The sequence below is a fragment of the Barbus barbus genome, assembly GCF_936440315.1.
Source record: "Barbus barbus genome assembly, chromosome: 47".
NCBI classification, from domain to species: domain Eukaryota; kingdom Metazoa; phylum Chordata; class Actinopteri; order Cypriniformes; family Cyprinidae; genus Barbus; species Barbus barbus.
In genome coordinates, this window is record NC_136725.1 from 2,508,326 (window position 1) to 2,523,492 (window position 15,167).

Consider the following 15,167-nt stretch of genomic DNA (forward strand, 5'->3'; position numbering starts at 1 on the left):
TTTTTCAGCTTGTTGACATGTATACAGACTCAAAGCCTCATTTCCTGAGCCACTGCACAAAGGAACAAAATATATCCAACACAATAAATCAGTGCAATAAATAGTTTTCAGTTTACACTAGTGCGTGCTCGTTTTAAAACGCATAGCTTAGATTCATAATTTCTATTCATTTATTCTAGGTTGTTAAAGACTAGAAATTTAAAATCTTTATCCACTTTCATAAGTGGATGTTTTATTTTCTTTCACCATATGTTTTATTGTTATTAAATTCTATGATGTAATATGTCTAATTATTTGAATGCATAAAAACAACTTAGTTTATTCAGATTTATTCTTAAAATAGCCTTATGAAATGTTTTCTTTTTCCTCAGAAATTCTGTGTTCTGTATCTGGTTTTCAAATGAAGGCATAAAACATTAATTTCATTTATCTTTAAATTATAGAAAATCAAAATGTATTTATTTATTTTGGCAAAAAAGGGGGTTTACTATTAAAATTAAAACATGGAAGAAATGTTGTGTGATCATTACTAAAAAAAATAAGTTTTAATAATTTAATAGTAGCCTAGTAGTAGCAGTATGTACATTCTGCTGAACAATATTAATTTATTTCTGCCGCAGTGTCTTCCAAATTAAACCAAACTTTTATTTTGACGGGTTGTTGTGAATAACTTTACAGTTCTGTGTGTATATGATATGATGCTAGTTTTACTCAAATCAAACAGTAAAATGCTCATGAAGTGACTCTCAGAGCAGTTCTGGAGATGTTGTTCATGTGTTTATGTCCTCATTTAGTGAGACGGCAGACGCTGAAATGACCGCGAGCGTCACGTGAGCTTCAGTCTGTGTGTGTAGCAAACGAAACCGCGGGATATAGAGAGCAGACTGCTCCGTACGCTTTCGAATCGCTCTCGCGGATGTCAAACACTGTTTTTGCAATCAATCTGCGCCGCGTCGCTTCTAGTCGAACACACCTAGTGCTGCAGGCTTATTGGCTCACTGACAGTGATGAGATTAACCCCTTAGGTATCGAAATTTGGTACCGAACGACAAGACGTTTTTCGATACTCGGTGGTATCGAGGCAATTCGGTCGGTGCCTAAAAAGTATCGAACTTGATACCCAGCCCTACACAGGGTATCTGCGGAGAGATCTCAAAATAATTCATTTCAGATTATTTTACTTAATTAAATACATATTTAACTAAAAAATGGTTTTGCAAGTTTAAAATACTCAAGATTGTTTTATTCAATATATACATATGTACTGAAGTTTGCTCATGTACTAATACCAGTACATACAAATTAGAGGTTAATACTGGATTTTGCTGACACAGTAATACTGTGTTTAAAGAAAAGCAATAAACTGATTATTGTGGCAATACTTGTAAAATCTACAAACTGAATGTATTACTTACAAACAGCCCAGAGAGAAACTTCAAGAGTTCAAAATGAATTAAATTCCAGATACGGTATACTGTGTAACTAAAACACCAATAACCACCATAAAAAAAAATAAAAGATTATGCATATTTCAGAACTTTTAACAGAACAAGCAGAAATACATGGGGACTCTTATTGTGAAATGCATATGCTTAACTACTTCAGCTGCTCATTTGAAAAGATGGAGATAAAATATGCAATTTTACAAGAATTTGTAACATATTACAATAAAAAAAGCATAAAGTAAATGTACTAATTCATCAATACTAGTATATCAACAATCGCTTGGCATAAATGGATGGTATGCATGGATTCTGAAACCGCAAGCATGTAGAACACGCAAAGGAAACCGCATTTTGACTTTTAACACACAGTGCTCTCATTTATTTAATTGAATCAGTCTTCTGAATTGTAATAATTACATCAGGTAGTAAGTTGATTCCTGTTTTTCAGTCCCTAAATTAAGATCTCTTAATTAAGACTTTATACTTTATAAGATATTTAAGACTTTTTATGGCCTTAGAGGGATAGCTCACACAAAAATGAAAATTTTCTGTCAACTTGCCTCAGCCTCAGGCCATCCAAGACTTGAAAAAAAGGACTTTTTTCTTCAGTAGAACAGTTGACTGAGTAACTTGTAGATCTGTGCTGCTCGAGCCGTGAACCGTTTCAGATGGTTCAGTCTGATTTGGTGAACTGGTTCAACTAGTTCACTAAAAAGAACCGGTTCAAAAGAATGATTCATTCATCACTCCAGACCGTTTGCCTGAGGCTCTGGATTACAGGTAATAATGCTGTAAATAATATTCAGTTTCTTGCACAGACCGATCATTTCACTTCAAAAGACCTCAATATATCACCAGGCCACTGGTATATCATTTTGTGTTCCTTGATATAGTTTTTTTGACTCTCAAAAATGATGGAAGCTAAAAATCTTCTTTACTGTTCTACTGAAGAAAAAAACTCAGTTTTTGGGTGAATTATCCCTTTCAATTTGATCAAGCAAATTTAAGACTTAAGTAGCTGCAGTGACCCTGGTTATATGGGCTGAATTTTTAGCAAACATAACTGAGGGTTCCTACACATTTTCCATTTCAAACTTCCATACTTTTCCAGACTCAAATTTCCAAACCTCTCAATAGATTTTCAGACCATATTTAACATAAATGGTTCTTAGAGCATTATTTTCACCTTTATATTTAGTATCTGTAAATATTTTTTATTTTCATTGATTTTCTCAAAGTGACATGTTGGCAAAGCCCCTAAAATAAAATAAATAGTAAAAAATACAGACTTTTACATGCACACAAGAAACTTTTTTGTGCCCTAGAGAAATTATTCAAATGTGCATGGGAATTTTGTGCATGCTTACACATTACAATTTCTAGTTTTATATAACCTATTTCCTTTGTGCATCACTGCCACTGCATAGTGCTTACTATGAATAAAAGGAAGCATTTTGGCTTTTCGTATTGTAGTAGTAGCTCTAATATCAAGACCTAATGTCCAATTTAGCACATCCTCTCAGCAGATAAACCCATGAAATGGGCTGATGGCATAAAATTAGCCAAGGGTCTATTAAAAAAGACTGGTACTGTAAAAAAAAAAAAAAAGTGTTTAAAATGTGGCTTTAGTTAGGGCAGTATGCCAAATTCCATGGCCTTAGATCTATTTTAATGCATACTTTGTAGAAATGGGCTGATGACACAATAGGAGGCTCAGTGAGGCTCATGGTTTCTCATGTGCACATAAAAGTCTGTATATTTCTTATTTTTGCAAAGGTCCTTGAGGGTAGTAATACGGTGCTAAGAATATCATGAGAAGAAACCCAAAAGCCTGCATTTTGCATAATGAAAAAGTGCACCTTGAATTCATTCAGACGTGTTTGACAATCACTAAAGAATCACTAAACAGCTGCCATGAACACACTTCTTGTACGATAAATGTATTTTCATTAAATTCTTAATTTATTATAAAAAACTAAATGGGGGCAAGAGTCTGGAAACACATATTTTCCATACTCTGCTTTCTTTTTTCCATAATTTTCCAAAACCCGTAGGAGCCCTGATAACTAAACAGTTTTTTGATCTTAAGACATGTGCAGACAGTTCCATTCTCACCTTGAAAATGAGTGCCAGGTGGTTGGAGTGTTTCTCCGCATTCCAGGGCGGCTTCGCACAGGACATCTCGATAATAGCACAGCCCACACTCCAGACGTCACAGCTGCGACCGTACTGCTGCCCTCTCAGCACCTGCAGGCACAGAAATGACAATCACAATCCCTCATATGACACTTGAGACGCACAGACCATTTAATATAGCTGCAAGAAAAACACATAAGAAAATGAAATATAAAAATCTAACACAACTGCCATTAACTGACAAGCAGCAGGTGCATGCACATGCACACCCCTGATCTGTCCTCTTCACAGAACTTGGAGAACGGGGGGAGATTCTGTCATCTCTCATCAATAAGCGACTGATTTACTCCTCGCAGCACGAGTCACAGACGAGAAAGGGCTTGACAGCCCAACACTCGCTCAGTCCTCTGCTCTAAGAATATCCAAAATAAAAGCCCCTCAGAATCACTGCAACTCGCCACAGTATCTCGTTTCAAATGAGCCCCAGTACACTTGCCGATAATTCTCTGACATTTCAGAGTTATTAGTTACGGATGGCCAAACAGGACAAAACTGTGTTACAAAGTTTTAATCAGAAATCCTGTACAAAAAAGCATCAAGAGGTCCACTTCTACATTGTCAGTTTGAATGATACTGCATGAATTAAAAGTTCTCTGCTTCATTTTTAAAAAACGTTGGCAGATTTTTATAAGTGCAGGCATGTAGTAGAGAACTACACATTGTATTCTATAATGTTGTTTCTGTTGCTTTAATTGATTTTGTGAGTTAACCAGCTAAAAGAATTGACTTACTGACTAACAGTACATTTAAATTAATAGGCTCAAACAAAAATTAAAAGATGACATCAGCCAGCCATTCAAGTGTTTTATTTCTCCACACCATGCATTGTGAAGTGAGGGCACAATGGTGCACAACTTTCCTTGCCCTCTAAACTCTGGACATAAAAACCGTGGTCAAATCTGGTGACCTCTCTGTGTGGTGTTCATGGTTACGTGGCCAGTCAGGAAAAAAGGACAAAGAGGATTTAGATCTCAGAGTAACTTGAAATGAAAGTAAATTGCAGTTCTTGTGAGGCAGCAACAATTTGGCTGACCGCTTAATTCCTTCTTGTTATTGTGTGCCCAAACTCTGATTAATTAGGAAGCAGTTCAGCTGGCCCTGCCTCCACCGGCAGCGTATTCATTACTGAAACCTCTTCAAACTGAACAAGCTTTCTTTTATCTGGGAAGGTCTCTCTTTCTCTCAGTCTCTTATTTTCCAACCAAACCACCAGAGCTGAGCAGGATAACTTCTTTAAGTAGTTGAATTAAATAGACCCAAGCAAAGTGACTATTGTGCGCCTCAGTTTATACCAGATGGATGTCTCAGCTGCACTGACATATCAATAAATATTGCAAACAAAAGAAACATTGCCACTGAAACATACTGTCCAATTTGAATGCAAGTAGATTTAATATTGTGTGTGAGATTTGCTATAACACTAAACCACACATGCAACATGTTTAAACCCTTTACTGTAGTGAAGAGACAGGCATTGCATTTTTAGATTCACATGTTTACCTCGGGAGCCATGAAGGCAATGGTTCCCAGGAGCTGACCCTGAAACTCCCCCGCACCGGTGCCTTTTGAAGCCAGACGTGCCGCTGCCCCAAAATCAGCTATCCGTAACCTCTGGCCTGTGCTGTCTATTAGTAGATTGGCACCTGCAATGATCATAAGACTGTGAGTATAGAGACATGCAATAAAGCTCTGCTCTGCTACTGCCTATGTAGAGAGCTGCTCTCAAATGTAGCAGAATTTTCTTGACTTGTTCATCTTAGAATAACTGAGCTTGTTTGAAATGCATTGGGATTGCCCCATACTGTGAAAGACACAATGCCACCTTACAATTTGGCCAAAAACCTGCAAAGGTAGAGTATTTTTGCTGACAAGCTTTTGGAGTAGCTTTTGAGTAGGGAGTGCATCTACTGTATGATGCTGTCCCAGTAGGCAATAAAGGTACCTGATTTGGTTGGGAACAGAGCTTAAAACACACCCAAAAAAGTGTCTGCTTTCTAAATCTATCAACACAAGAGGACACAAAGTAGGAAGGAAACCATTCCTCCTAGTACAGAGACAGTAGTGCTGTAGCCAAGCTTCGGTAGCTTACCTTTGATGTCGCGGTGGATGATCTGGTTCTCGTGGAGGTAAGAGAGACCTCGTAGGAGCTGCTCGGTGTAGTTGATGATCACACCCTCCTTAAAGGCACCGTACTTATTTAAGAGATGAGACACAGAGCCACCTAAGAAAACAGAGGAGTCAAAGTATTACATTTATGGAATAGGGCAAAATCGGGCAAAACTGCAACTCTGAAAAGTGTTGCTTATAAAGAGGAAAGTAGGCAAAAGGATCTCAACACGGTACGGTCACATTTGCCATTGTTCTGTCATTTTTGTGGGGGAAATCCATCAAATTCAATAAGAAAGAATCCACGCAATTGGGAATTTGTGTGAGGATAGATTTCGGAATAGCTTTAAGTTAGTCATGCGGATGCACCACCATGACCAAGAAAAAACTACTTGGTTTGAAACTGATAAATGGAGCAGTTTTGCCCACAAAATTTCGCTTGTGTGACCGCACCTTTACTCTCTGCGTGATTGTGGACAACCAACCTGCCATCCACTCCACAAACAGGTTGTAGTTGTTCTTCTCACAGGTTGCCCCAAGCATCCGGATGATGTTGGGGTGGTTGAGGAGACCCATCATGCGGATCTCCTCTCGTAGCGTCTCCACCACCTCTTCCTGCTCAGAGGACGTGTTCCTCACATACGTCACCTGAGGAATAAAAATCACAGGTAAGTCTAAATATGGTATGTTCTGTCATTGCTTCCAAAAACAACACACACTCAGCCCTGTTTGTGTCCATATTTAGTGCCTTTGTATGTCAGGGGTCTGCAGCTCCTAAAGGACTACGGCCGTTTCTCAATATGCGTACTTGTCTGTACTTGTGTTCTTGTGGACTTGTGAAACGTCATCAGTCGCTGCCCAAGTACTGTTCCAATTCAAAGTTCACATCTAGCCAAGTCCAGTTCAAATCCCTGGATGTGTTCTTGATCCGCCCCTTTTACAGAGGATGCATCGAGAGGTGACTTGTGCGGACTTGATACGGTAACCCAGAATTCAGTTCGTCCTCCCGTCCTCGAGAGTTCGTTCTTCTGAGTCGAACTTGGCAAGTCCAAACTCGAAAGGACGGAAGTCCAGACTCTGCGAACTTGGTATTGAGAAACGGCCTACCACTCTGCAGAGCCCAGCTCCAACCCTAATCATACACACCTGGAGCGGCTAATCAAGGTGTTTAGGATTACTGGAGCAGGGTTGGAAGTGAAGACTGCAGGAAGGTAATCGTCCACCTTTTTCCTAATGAGCCTACTGCGTTTTAAATTATGGGAGGCACTTCCGGTTTGGGGAAGTTCTGCTTAAAAAGACTGCAACAAATCATTTCAGATCATAAGATAGCACTACAAATAACCCTTATCTGTCATTTTGATTGAATATGGGCTGTACATTTTCACTAATTTTCTACTTTCAGAAGACAGGAGAATAAATGTTAAGTTTGGTATATATATATATATATATATATAATATAACGATATCTATAGCTCTTTTCAGCCCGTTGCATTATTTTCCTTCTGATTATTTTCATGTTTGCTTTGTATTCCGCTGTAAGTAAATGAAAAAGACAACATATAGCCTACTGTGCATTTATGTTTGCTCTCCCGATTTAATTTACGATATAAACCATGATTAATTCCCTGGAATGCACTAAGAATCGTTCATTTTTCTCTCCAAATCCTCACATCTCTTTCCAGGTTTGTTTTCACAAGGATGCTGTAAAATGTAATTGTTATGAAATATAGACATATATTACTATAATGATATTTAACACATCCGTAATACTGCTGCGGACAGAAGGAGGATCTTTAGGAGTTATTCATGTTGTGTTGAAAGTAACTTGTTAATGCTTTTACACTTTTAAATTTCCTTTTAATGATCGATAGTTAAAGGGAGAGTAAAATAACGTCACCTCATTGCACACAGTTTTTGCACAGATCCTCCATAAACGTGTTAGAAAAGAGCAAAGGCTTGTCTGAGAACATGGTAGACATCAAAATTTGCTAAGGTAGGACTGATCGGTAACGTTTTCAAAGGTGAGGCTTGCAACCTGAAGATCACAAATTCATGGTGATAATCTCATATGAAGTGCTGTGTGGTGTGAGACAGATATTCTCACCTGTTTGACAGCCATCAGAGTGCCAGTGCCCACATCCTGAGCCTGGTAACATGACGAGAAGGCACCCAGGCCAATCTGCTGACCTTTTAGCCATTCCATGCCCTCCCGGTATGGCTGCTTTGCTTTGGTATGACCAGGCAGAGTCTCTGGCGTCTGACCATGAAAAGCAAAATGGGGGAAAAATGAAGCCAAATACACCGTTTGATCGTAAAATTATACACAATATGATATATTGCAGTGAAATATCTCTAACTTTAAGGGGTACAACAGCTTGTCACTGGGACAGTACCCTGAAAGGAACATCTTTGTACCTTATTTACTGCTAAAAGGTTCATTGTAGCACCTTATGAGGGTATATTATTACTTTTAATCGCGAATAGTTAAATGAAGTTATACAAAGGCCATGTTTAGTAAACCATACTCGTAATTTGTCCTCTGCACTTCACCCATCCAAGCACTGTTCATTAACTTCCCCTACTGGTACTGACACTTGAACCTGCGACCTTCACAGTTCACAAGTTTATAAGTCTGAGTCTTTAACCATTAGGCCACAACTGTCCCTATAATAGTAGATAAGGTACAAAGTTGTCCTTTTAAGGGTACTGCTCCAGTGACATGTTCTTGTAGCCTTAAAGGTACAGTGGCCAAAATCATTAGAACGATAGTATTTTCAGCAGCTAAAAATGGTTTTAAGTCAGTTATTTCTATCTTTTGTTGTATTGTGTCAGTAGGAAATATCAGTTTACATTTCCAAACATTCATTTTGCCATTAATTGTAATAATCCAGTGAGATTTTTGTTTTCTCCACACAGAGATCTGATCATCATCCAGTCTGTCTGGATTGACATGAAGAAACAGAACTGAGACAGACTAAATCCAGAAGAACTGTGTCTCCAAGACGCTTCAAGAAACCTCCTGCAAAGCTCCTGAGAAACTCTGCTCAAGTGCACCGAGGACAAAAGCTGCTTTAAACACAAAGGATGTGCACACCAAATGTTGATTTAATTTAGTTAATAGAAGTTAATTGATAAAGAAAATCTATTTATGCCATTATTTTTGACAGCATCCTCATTTTACAACAGTTTTTCAAGTGCCTAAAACTTTTAACAGCACTGTAGCTTTGCAGGAGGTTTCTTGAAGCGTCTTGGAGACACAGTTCTTCTGGATTTAGTCTGTCTCAGTTTGTTCTGTTTCTTCGTGTCATTCCAGACAGACTGGATGATGATCAGATCAGATCTCTGTGTGATCACAGTGTACAAACAATTCACCCTCATTTTTGGGCAAAGTTTACTAAGATCATGCTCTTACATTCACCTGAATAATGATCACGTCCTCTCCTTTCTCCACTTGTAACTGTGGGATAACAGGCAAGGCGTCTTGCGACTCAGACATGGCCATGACCACCGCCAGCGCCTCCTCTTCCTCAGCTTCCATCTTCTCCTTGCACTTCTGGTTCTGGGTCACGTCTTCGCTGTACGTGTCGTCGCTCATGTTCGTCTGCTCCGGTGACAGCACCGCCACTTCGGACTGGAAGGTGACCGTGCTGTCTGCCGCGGGGATGGAGGGCTCCAACAGGTCCTCCATGCTGGAGCTGAGATCGGCCGAGGCGTCCAGACCGTGGAACTTCTCCTCCACTGGAGTGAAGACCGAGTTCTCACTGGGGATTAGAGCGGATCCACCGCTGCAAACCACGTCGTCTCTGGACCTGGCCTCCTGAAGGTCCAGCTTCATGCTGCTCTTCGTTCCTGGGATTAAAGCTTTAGCTCCTTCGGATGAGGCAGAGGGACAGGGGCGAGAGGGTTTGGGCCAGTGGATCTGACTCAGTGGTCGAGCTTGGGTAAACACGGGCGAAGGCAGCTTCTCCGGCTCCTTACAGACGCCTCCGTTGAGTCCCTTCTGCAGAGGCAACTTGCGCTGGGTATTGAGTGAGGACTGGGTGAGTTTGTTGGGCACAAAACTCTGCGGCAGGGCTTTGGGGTTTTCTGGAGGGAAGGCAGAGGCGTTGGCCATGGACAGAGAAGGAAGGTTTGGAGGTTGACCGGATGATGGGGAGTTCAAACACTGACTCACAGATCTGTTTCGGGCTTGAACGGGGGGCTTTGGAAACTCAGCAGGGCTTGTGACGACGTTTGAGAGTCTCTCTGTTATATCGTCCACAGGAGCTGAACTGGCTTGACCTGAAAGCGCCACCTTGGTGTTGGGCTGCTGTAGATCAGGGGTGGGAGAGTTTCTTTCGGTGGCGCATGGGGAGTTATGGGGGGCTGAGGGTTCGAGGAAAGCGCTGGTGTGTGAACTGTGCCCGGTCTGTAGGTCGTCTAGTCCCAGATGGATGGCGTCTAGGATCTCCATCTCCTCTGCGATGGCCAGGAGACGCCGGCGCATGCGGGCGTAGTGAGTGGAGCTGGTGACGTTGAGCATGTCCAGGAGCTTAACGAAGACATGAGGCACACGCGCTACCATACGGGCGGCGCTCAGGAAGACGCGGCGAGAGAGTTTACCCACCATGGAGTGAGAGTTATCGATGGACTGCAGCGCGAAACTCAGAAGAGGCAGCAGCTTATGATACCTACAAAGACAAAATAAATGCAATAAAATAATACAGTAAAGCAAATTGCATAAAGAGGGTGCAAACCAGTTTCCCTTTACTTTTTAATTCAAAAACTGAATCTTAATTTATGACTGTCATATATTCAGAGTTAAGTAATCAGATTACTTATTTCAAGTAACTAGTAAAGTAATGCATTACTTTTAAATTTACAACAAAATGTGTTACTTTTTCAAGTTTTTTCAAACCTTTTCGTTTTCCAATTTATTCACTGACATGACTGTATTGAGAGAAATTGGGAGTAAGAGCAGAAGCAGGCACACTTCCTTCAGTCGGAGGCTTATTAATCTCACTTTTGGTGTGAAAGGGTAAAATATATAGAAAAACATTTTTTGTTATTAAAAAACAAATAAGCAATCACAGCCCAGGTGACAAAAAGTAACGTAATGCATTACTTTCCATAAAAAGTAACTAAGTAACATTATATAAAGTAATATTATTTCTGGAATAATATAATAGTAAAATATTGTAATGCGTTACTTTTAAAAGTAACTTTCCCCAGCACTGCCTACATTTTGTTTACAACCCTGTTAAAGCATGATGATTATTAACACTAAATACAAAAGAAAACGCAAACAGACACCAATCTAGCAAGTCCTAATGAGTGATGGGTATCACAACATATTTCCTAATTTGATCTGATTGCGATTCATAAGCTCTCGATTCATTTTGACTCGACTGAGATACAATGTTCATTTTGCTTACATAAAGAAATTATCTTGGGATAAATTAGTCCCAGTCTCAGACGTCACGCTTATAGACCGTTGGCTGATTGTCTGAATGCTATAGGTTTTTCGGTAGACGTGTGTGTCACTCTCTTTCACACATCTGGAAACAAATCTGTCATGAAGCCAAACCGCCTCATGGAAGACGAAAGCCACCATTTTTTAAAACTATGACAATGATTCTTTACTAGGATAAACTAAACACTGGATTTCCAAACTATGTGAAGTTTACAGCATAGACCGAAGACGATGTTCTTCAATGAATGATCTATTGGTTGCATGCCAGTCTGTTATTATATGAACATCGACTTTGATTGGCTGCTTTACATGTCGGTCAGACGGCCTTAGCCAATCAAAGCTGCTATGGAGTCCAGACCTCCTGTTGTCTGAAGGTCTGGCTATGTGAGACTAAGGTTAAATCTACAATCCTGGTACTTGTTCTGGAACACATTTTTTAAAAACTGTATACATTTTATTTCCCTTTTATGCTTATTTAAATTTTATCAGTTGAAAATAATGAAATCACACAAACACTTCCCAAAAAAAGTGTTAACAGGGTTGCAAAAATGATTAACCTTTATAATAGTTTATATGTAATAAATTAAGAACAGAAGCACAGTAAGATTTGGATGCATCTGTACCTCTCCACAATGTTTTGGGCCTGGCTGCAGTCTCCACCAGACACAATATGAGGGTAGAATTCAGCAGGAAACTCCAGTAAGAGCCTGTCGATCAGACACAGCCGACCCAGCAGTGCTTGCCAGTTATTAGACTCTGTTTTAGAGCCCAAGATACAGTTCAGGACATAGTCAACTCCACCAATACCAATAGAGCCTGGTGGACAATCAGAGATGAAAACATCTTTATTAAAAATCAAACAAATATTACAGAGAGAAAGAGAAGAAAAGAATGTCTGCAAAAAGGAACAGTTCATCAAAAACTCAAGTTCTGTCATTACTCATTCCAAACCTGTGCTTTAAAGTATACAAGGCATTTATAATCGCTTTATGAGAGGTATACTTGTTATTCACTAAAACTCTTCCCTTCCACCATGTCTCATGTCTGTGACAGGTCTTGGCATGCAAACTTTGAATATGCACATACACAAGTAAGATTTTGAGAGCTGGACTGTTAGTTTATCAGTCAATAATAAATGTAAGTTTCCAGTTTCTCACACAAAGCTAATGTATATGTGCATCACAATTTGCATACTTATGCACTATTCAAAATTGCTAAAATAAAAAGTGTGGCATGTGGGACACTCATACACTATTACAGCTATGATTTGTACCTGCTTTGAGGATTTCCCTTCCCACAGCGAGCTCCCCCATCTGCCCTTTGCACAGCTCCAGCAGAGTGGAGACGGACAGCTGACTGGTGCGACTACAAGCACAAAAAAAATAAAAATAAACACTCAGCTAACTCACTACAAGAGCATTTAAAGTCAACAACAATGTGAGGCATTTTTCTGAACTGATATAGGGTGAATGCATTTTCTGAACAAAAATAATATTCCAAAAAAGGGTGATACTTGCTCATGCATCAAGTACTAATTGGATAATAAAAAAGGCAGAATTGAAAAATATTAGGGTGTGGTGATTCCCACAACAAAGAAAGATTATAAAGACGGCCATTATTAACTTTAGAATAACATGCACCCCTAAATAATTTACAATAAGAGCAGGAGGGTGTGGTGGAGCAAACAGGGTCATTTTGATTTCATACTGAACATAACATTTTTTATCAGCACTTCAGCAAACACTAAAATGCATAATTCATCTGTTTGTTACAGCGCCTGACCACTGGGTGGTGATAGCTTCTTAACTTCAGACCAGAGCCTACAGGACAGCCTGAGATATGATTTGATGTACAGCAGATCTTCTGATTGTTCACCTCAGGGCAAATCACCATTAATGAACTCCTTTCTCCACTGTGTATTAAAAACAGGCCCCAGTCAGAGACGTTCTCAAGCGAGTGAGTACCTGTTAGCGTCTGCACACTTGACCAGGATGGTCTCCACCACGGGCCACAGCAGCTGCTGTAATCGCGTCCGCTCTGACACAGAGTGACAGGGGGTGTAGACCAGCATCGCTCGCAGGGTTTTCTGAAACAAACATCAACTCTTAACACAGATCCACACAAGCACAAACAAACAGTGTTGCCACATTCAGGACTGTGGCTTGTGTTGTGGATTCTCTAGTCTACAAGAAGTTTTCAGTTGCTTTTTAGCCTCATGACCCAAAGAGAGCTGCGCAATTAGCTGAAATATTGAAAGTGCATATAAATTAGCTGCTGTTCTAAACAAAAAGGAGCTTTAAGGGTTTTCTGCCAAAATAAAAGCTTAATCATTTAACACTTAAAAACGAAGAATTGGTCACAACTCCTAATTAGCTGCTTATTAATAGTTAGTAAGGTAGTTGTTAAGTTTAGGTATTGGGTAGGATTAGGGATGTAGAATATGGTCATGCAGAATATATAAATGCTTTATAACCACTAATAAACCGCTGATATGTTAATAATAGGCATGCTAGTTTATGGTGAGAATTGGTTCTTATACTGTTACCGAAGAAATTAAGTTGTACAGTTGTACTGCAATTTTGTAAATATTAATTTTTTTTCAATGAAATTTTTATTTTGCTTAAATTTAGTAGTAAAATAATTATTTTTAATATTATAGTCATTTTACATTTAACATTAAATTACAACATTTTTGGCCAAATTGCAGAGCCCTAACAAGTACAGCAAACTTTTATTAATAAAAACAATGACAACAATATTAAATAAATCACAATAATCCGAAAAATCTCAGTAAGTTTTTTTCCCCCAAATCATGCAGCCTTACACTGAGCATCCTTTTAGTTTGTTTTTCAGTTTTGAGTGCTAAGTTTCTAAATGTTTCTTCAATTTTGATGGTTTCAAAGTCTCACAAACTCTGACATCAGCAATAAAAGAAACGGTAGACAAGCGTTTTAAAAGTTGATAAGCCTCTTTACATTGCTAGCCTACACACACACACACACAGACAGACAGACAGACAGACAGACACACACACACACACAGAGAGACAGACAGACAGACAGACACACACACAAGTATACATTCAGTTGTATTTTATTATTTGCATTAACCCTGCGGTCAGAAGAAGGCTGTGATGCTCCGGTCTAGAAGCACTGGACTCTACTCTAACAGTGCTGTACAGTGAGTGTGTGAGAAAGAGTTCACCCTGACCCTGACTCCCAGAGAGAGCTGGGAGTGGTGACTGATAGCACATCGCACTGGAGCGCTGCCCGGCATTGATTAACCCACCATACACTCCTCTCCTGAAAACAAACACACATTCTACCGCCTACACACAAGCTAAAATCCTGCCTCAAATAATGCTCTTCTCCCTGCAAAAAAAAATAAAAATCACTCCAAGTTAAGAATAAATAGAGAAATGTGACATTTTAACTTGTTACATTTAGTACACAAGCAGACTTCAGATAAACAGCTACTTCACTACGCTGCAGTGTTTACAGAGCAGTCTAACGCAAGGTAACATCCCAAAAGCTTTTGTCTGTAGTATTTTTAGTTCATAGAGACGACCCTCTTTCTGGTGCGTGTTCGAAGAACTGCTGGAAAGCCCCGAAAGGACAAACCGCTTGTTGTTTTCATAAAGGCGGCTCACTGGAGCACAGAGCCCGAGGGAAAGACACCATCCCAGAAGTCCAAGCAGCAAGAGCTATTGTTTTTTGGGTTTTTTTTTTTTTTAAAGGAAGAGAAATAGGTTAAGAGACAAAGAAAAAAAGAAACCTTTCCTTTCCAGCTTCAGTCTGAGGATCCCCGCTGTTTCCAGACTTCCTGGTTTGAAGTGAACTTTAAAACTAGCCAGCGTGGTTTGTTGCACTTTAGAACTCAGTACGGTTCTGATAACCTCTGATCAAAGTTGACCAAAGCAAAAAACTTATCTAGACTGCTTTTATATCTAGCAGAAATAAGTGCAGGAT

General features: G+C 39.5%; 1 protein-coding gene across 3 annotated transcripts in view; it reads right to left on the minus strand.

Annotated features, from left to right (window-relative positions):
- The window catches only part of LOC306865772 (mitogen-activated protein kinase kinase kinase 1-like), a 59,582-nt gene that overhangs the window by 3,493 nt on the left and 40,922 nt on the right, over positions 1 to 15,167 (minus strand). For 2 of the 3 annotated variants that reach the window (XM_079410570.1, XM_079410569.1), the window contains exons 11-19: positions 13,164 to 13,285; positions 12,473 to 12,564; positions 11,823 to 12,015; positions 9,160 to 10,417; positions 7,852 to 8,004; positions 6,233 to 6,395; positions 5,731 to 5,862; positions 5,142 to 5,284; positions 3,561 to 3,692 (exon numbers count right to left, since the gene is read on the minus strand). In XM_079410570.1, the coding sequence (XP_079266696.1) occupies positions 3,561 to 3,692; positions 5,142 to 5,284; positions 5,731 to 5,862; positions 6,233 to 6,395; positions 7,852 to 8,004; positions 9,160 to 10,417; positions 11,823 to 12,015; positions 12,473 to 12,564; positions 13,164 to 13,285 (2,388 nt within the window). The remainder of the gene's footprint in view (positions 1 to 3,560; positions 3,693 to 5,141; positions 5,285 to 5,730; positions 5,863 to 6,232; positions 6,396 to 7,851; positions 8,005 to 9,159; positions 10,418 to 11,822; positions 12,016 to 12,472; positions 12,565 to 13,163; positions 13,286 to 15,167) is intronic. The other variant, XM_079410571.1, reaches the window with a different exon arrangement.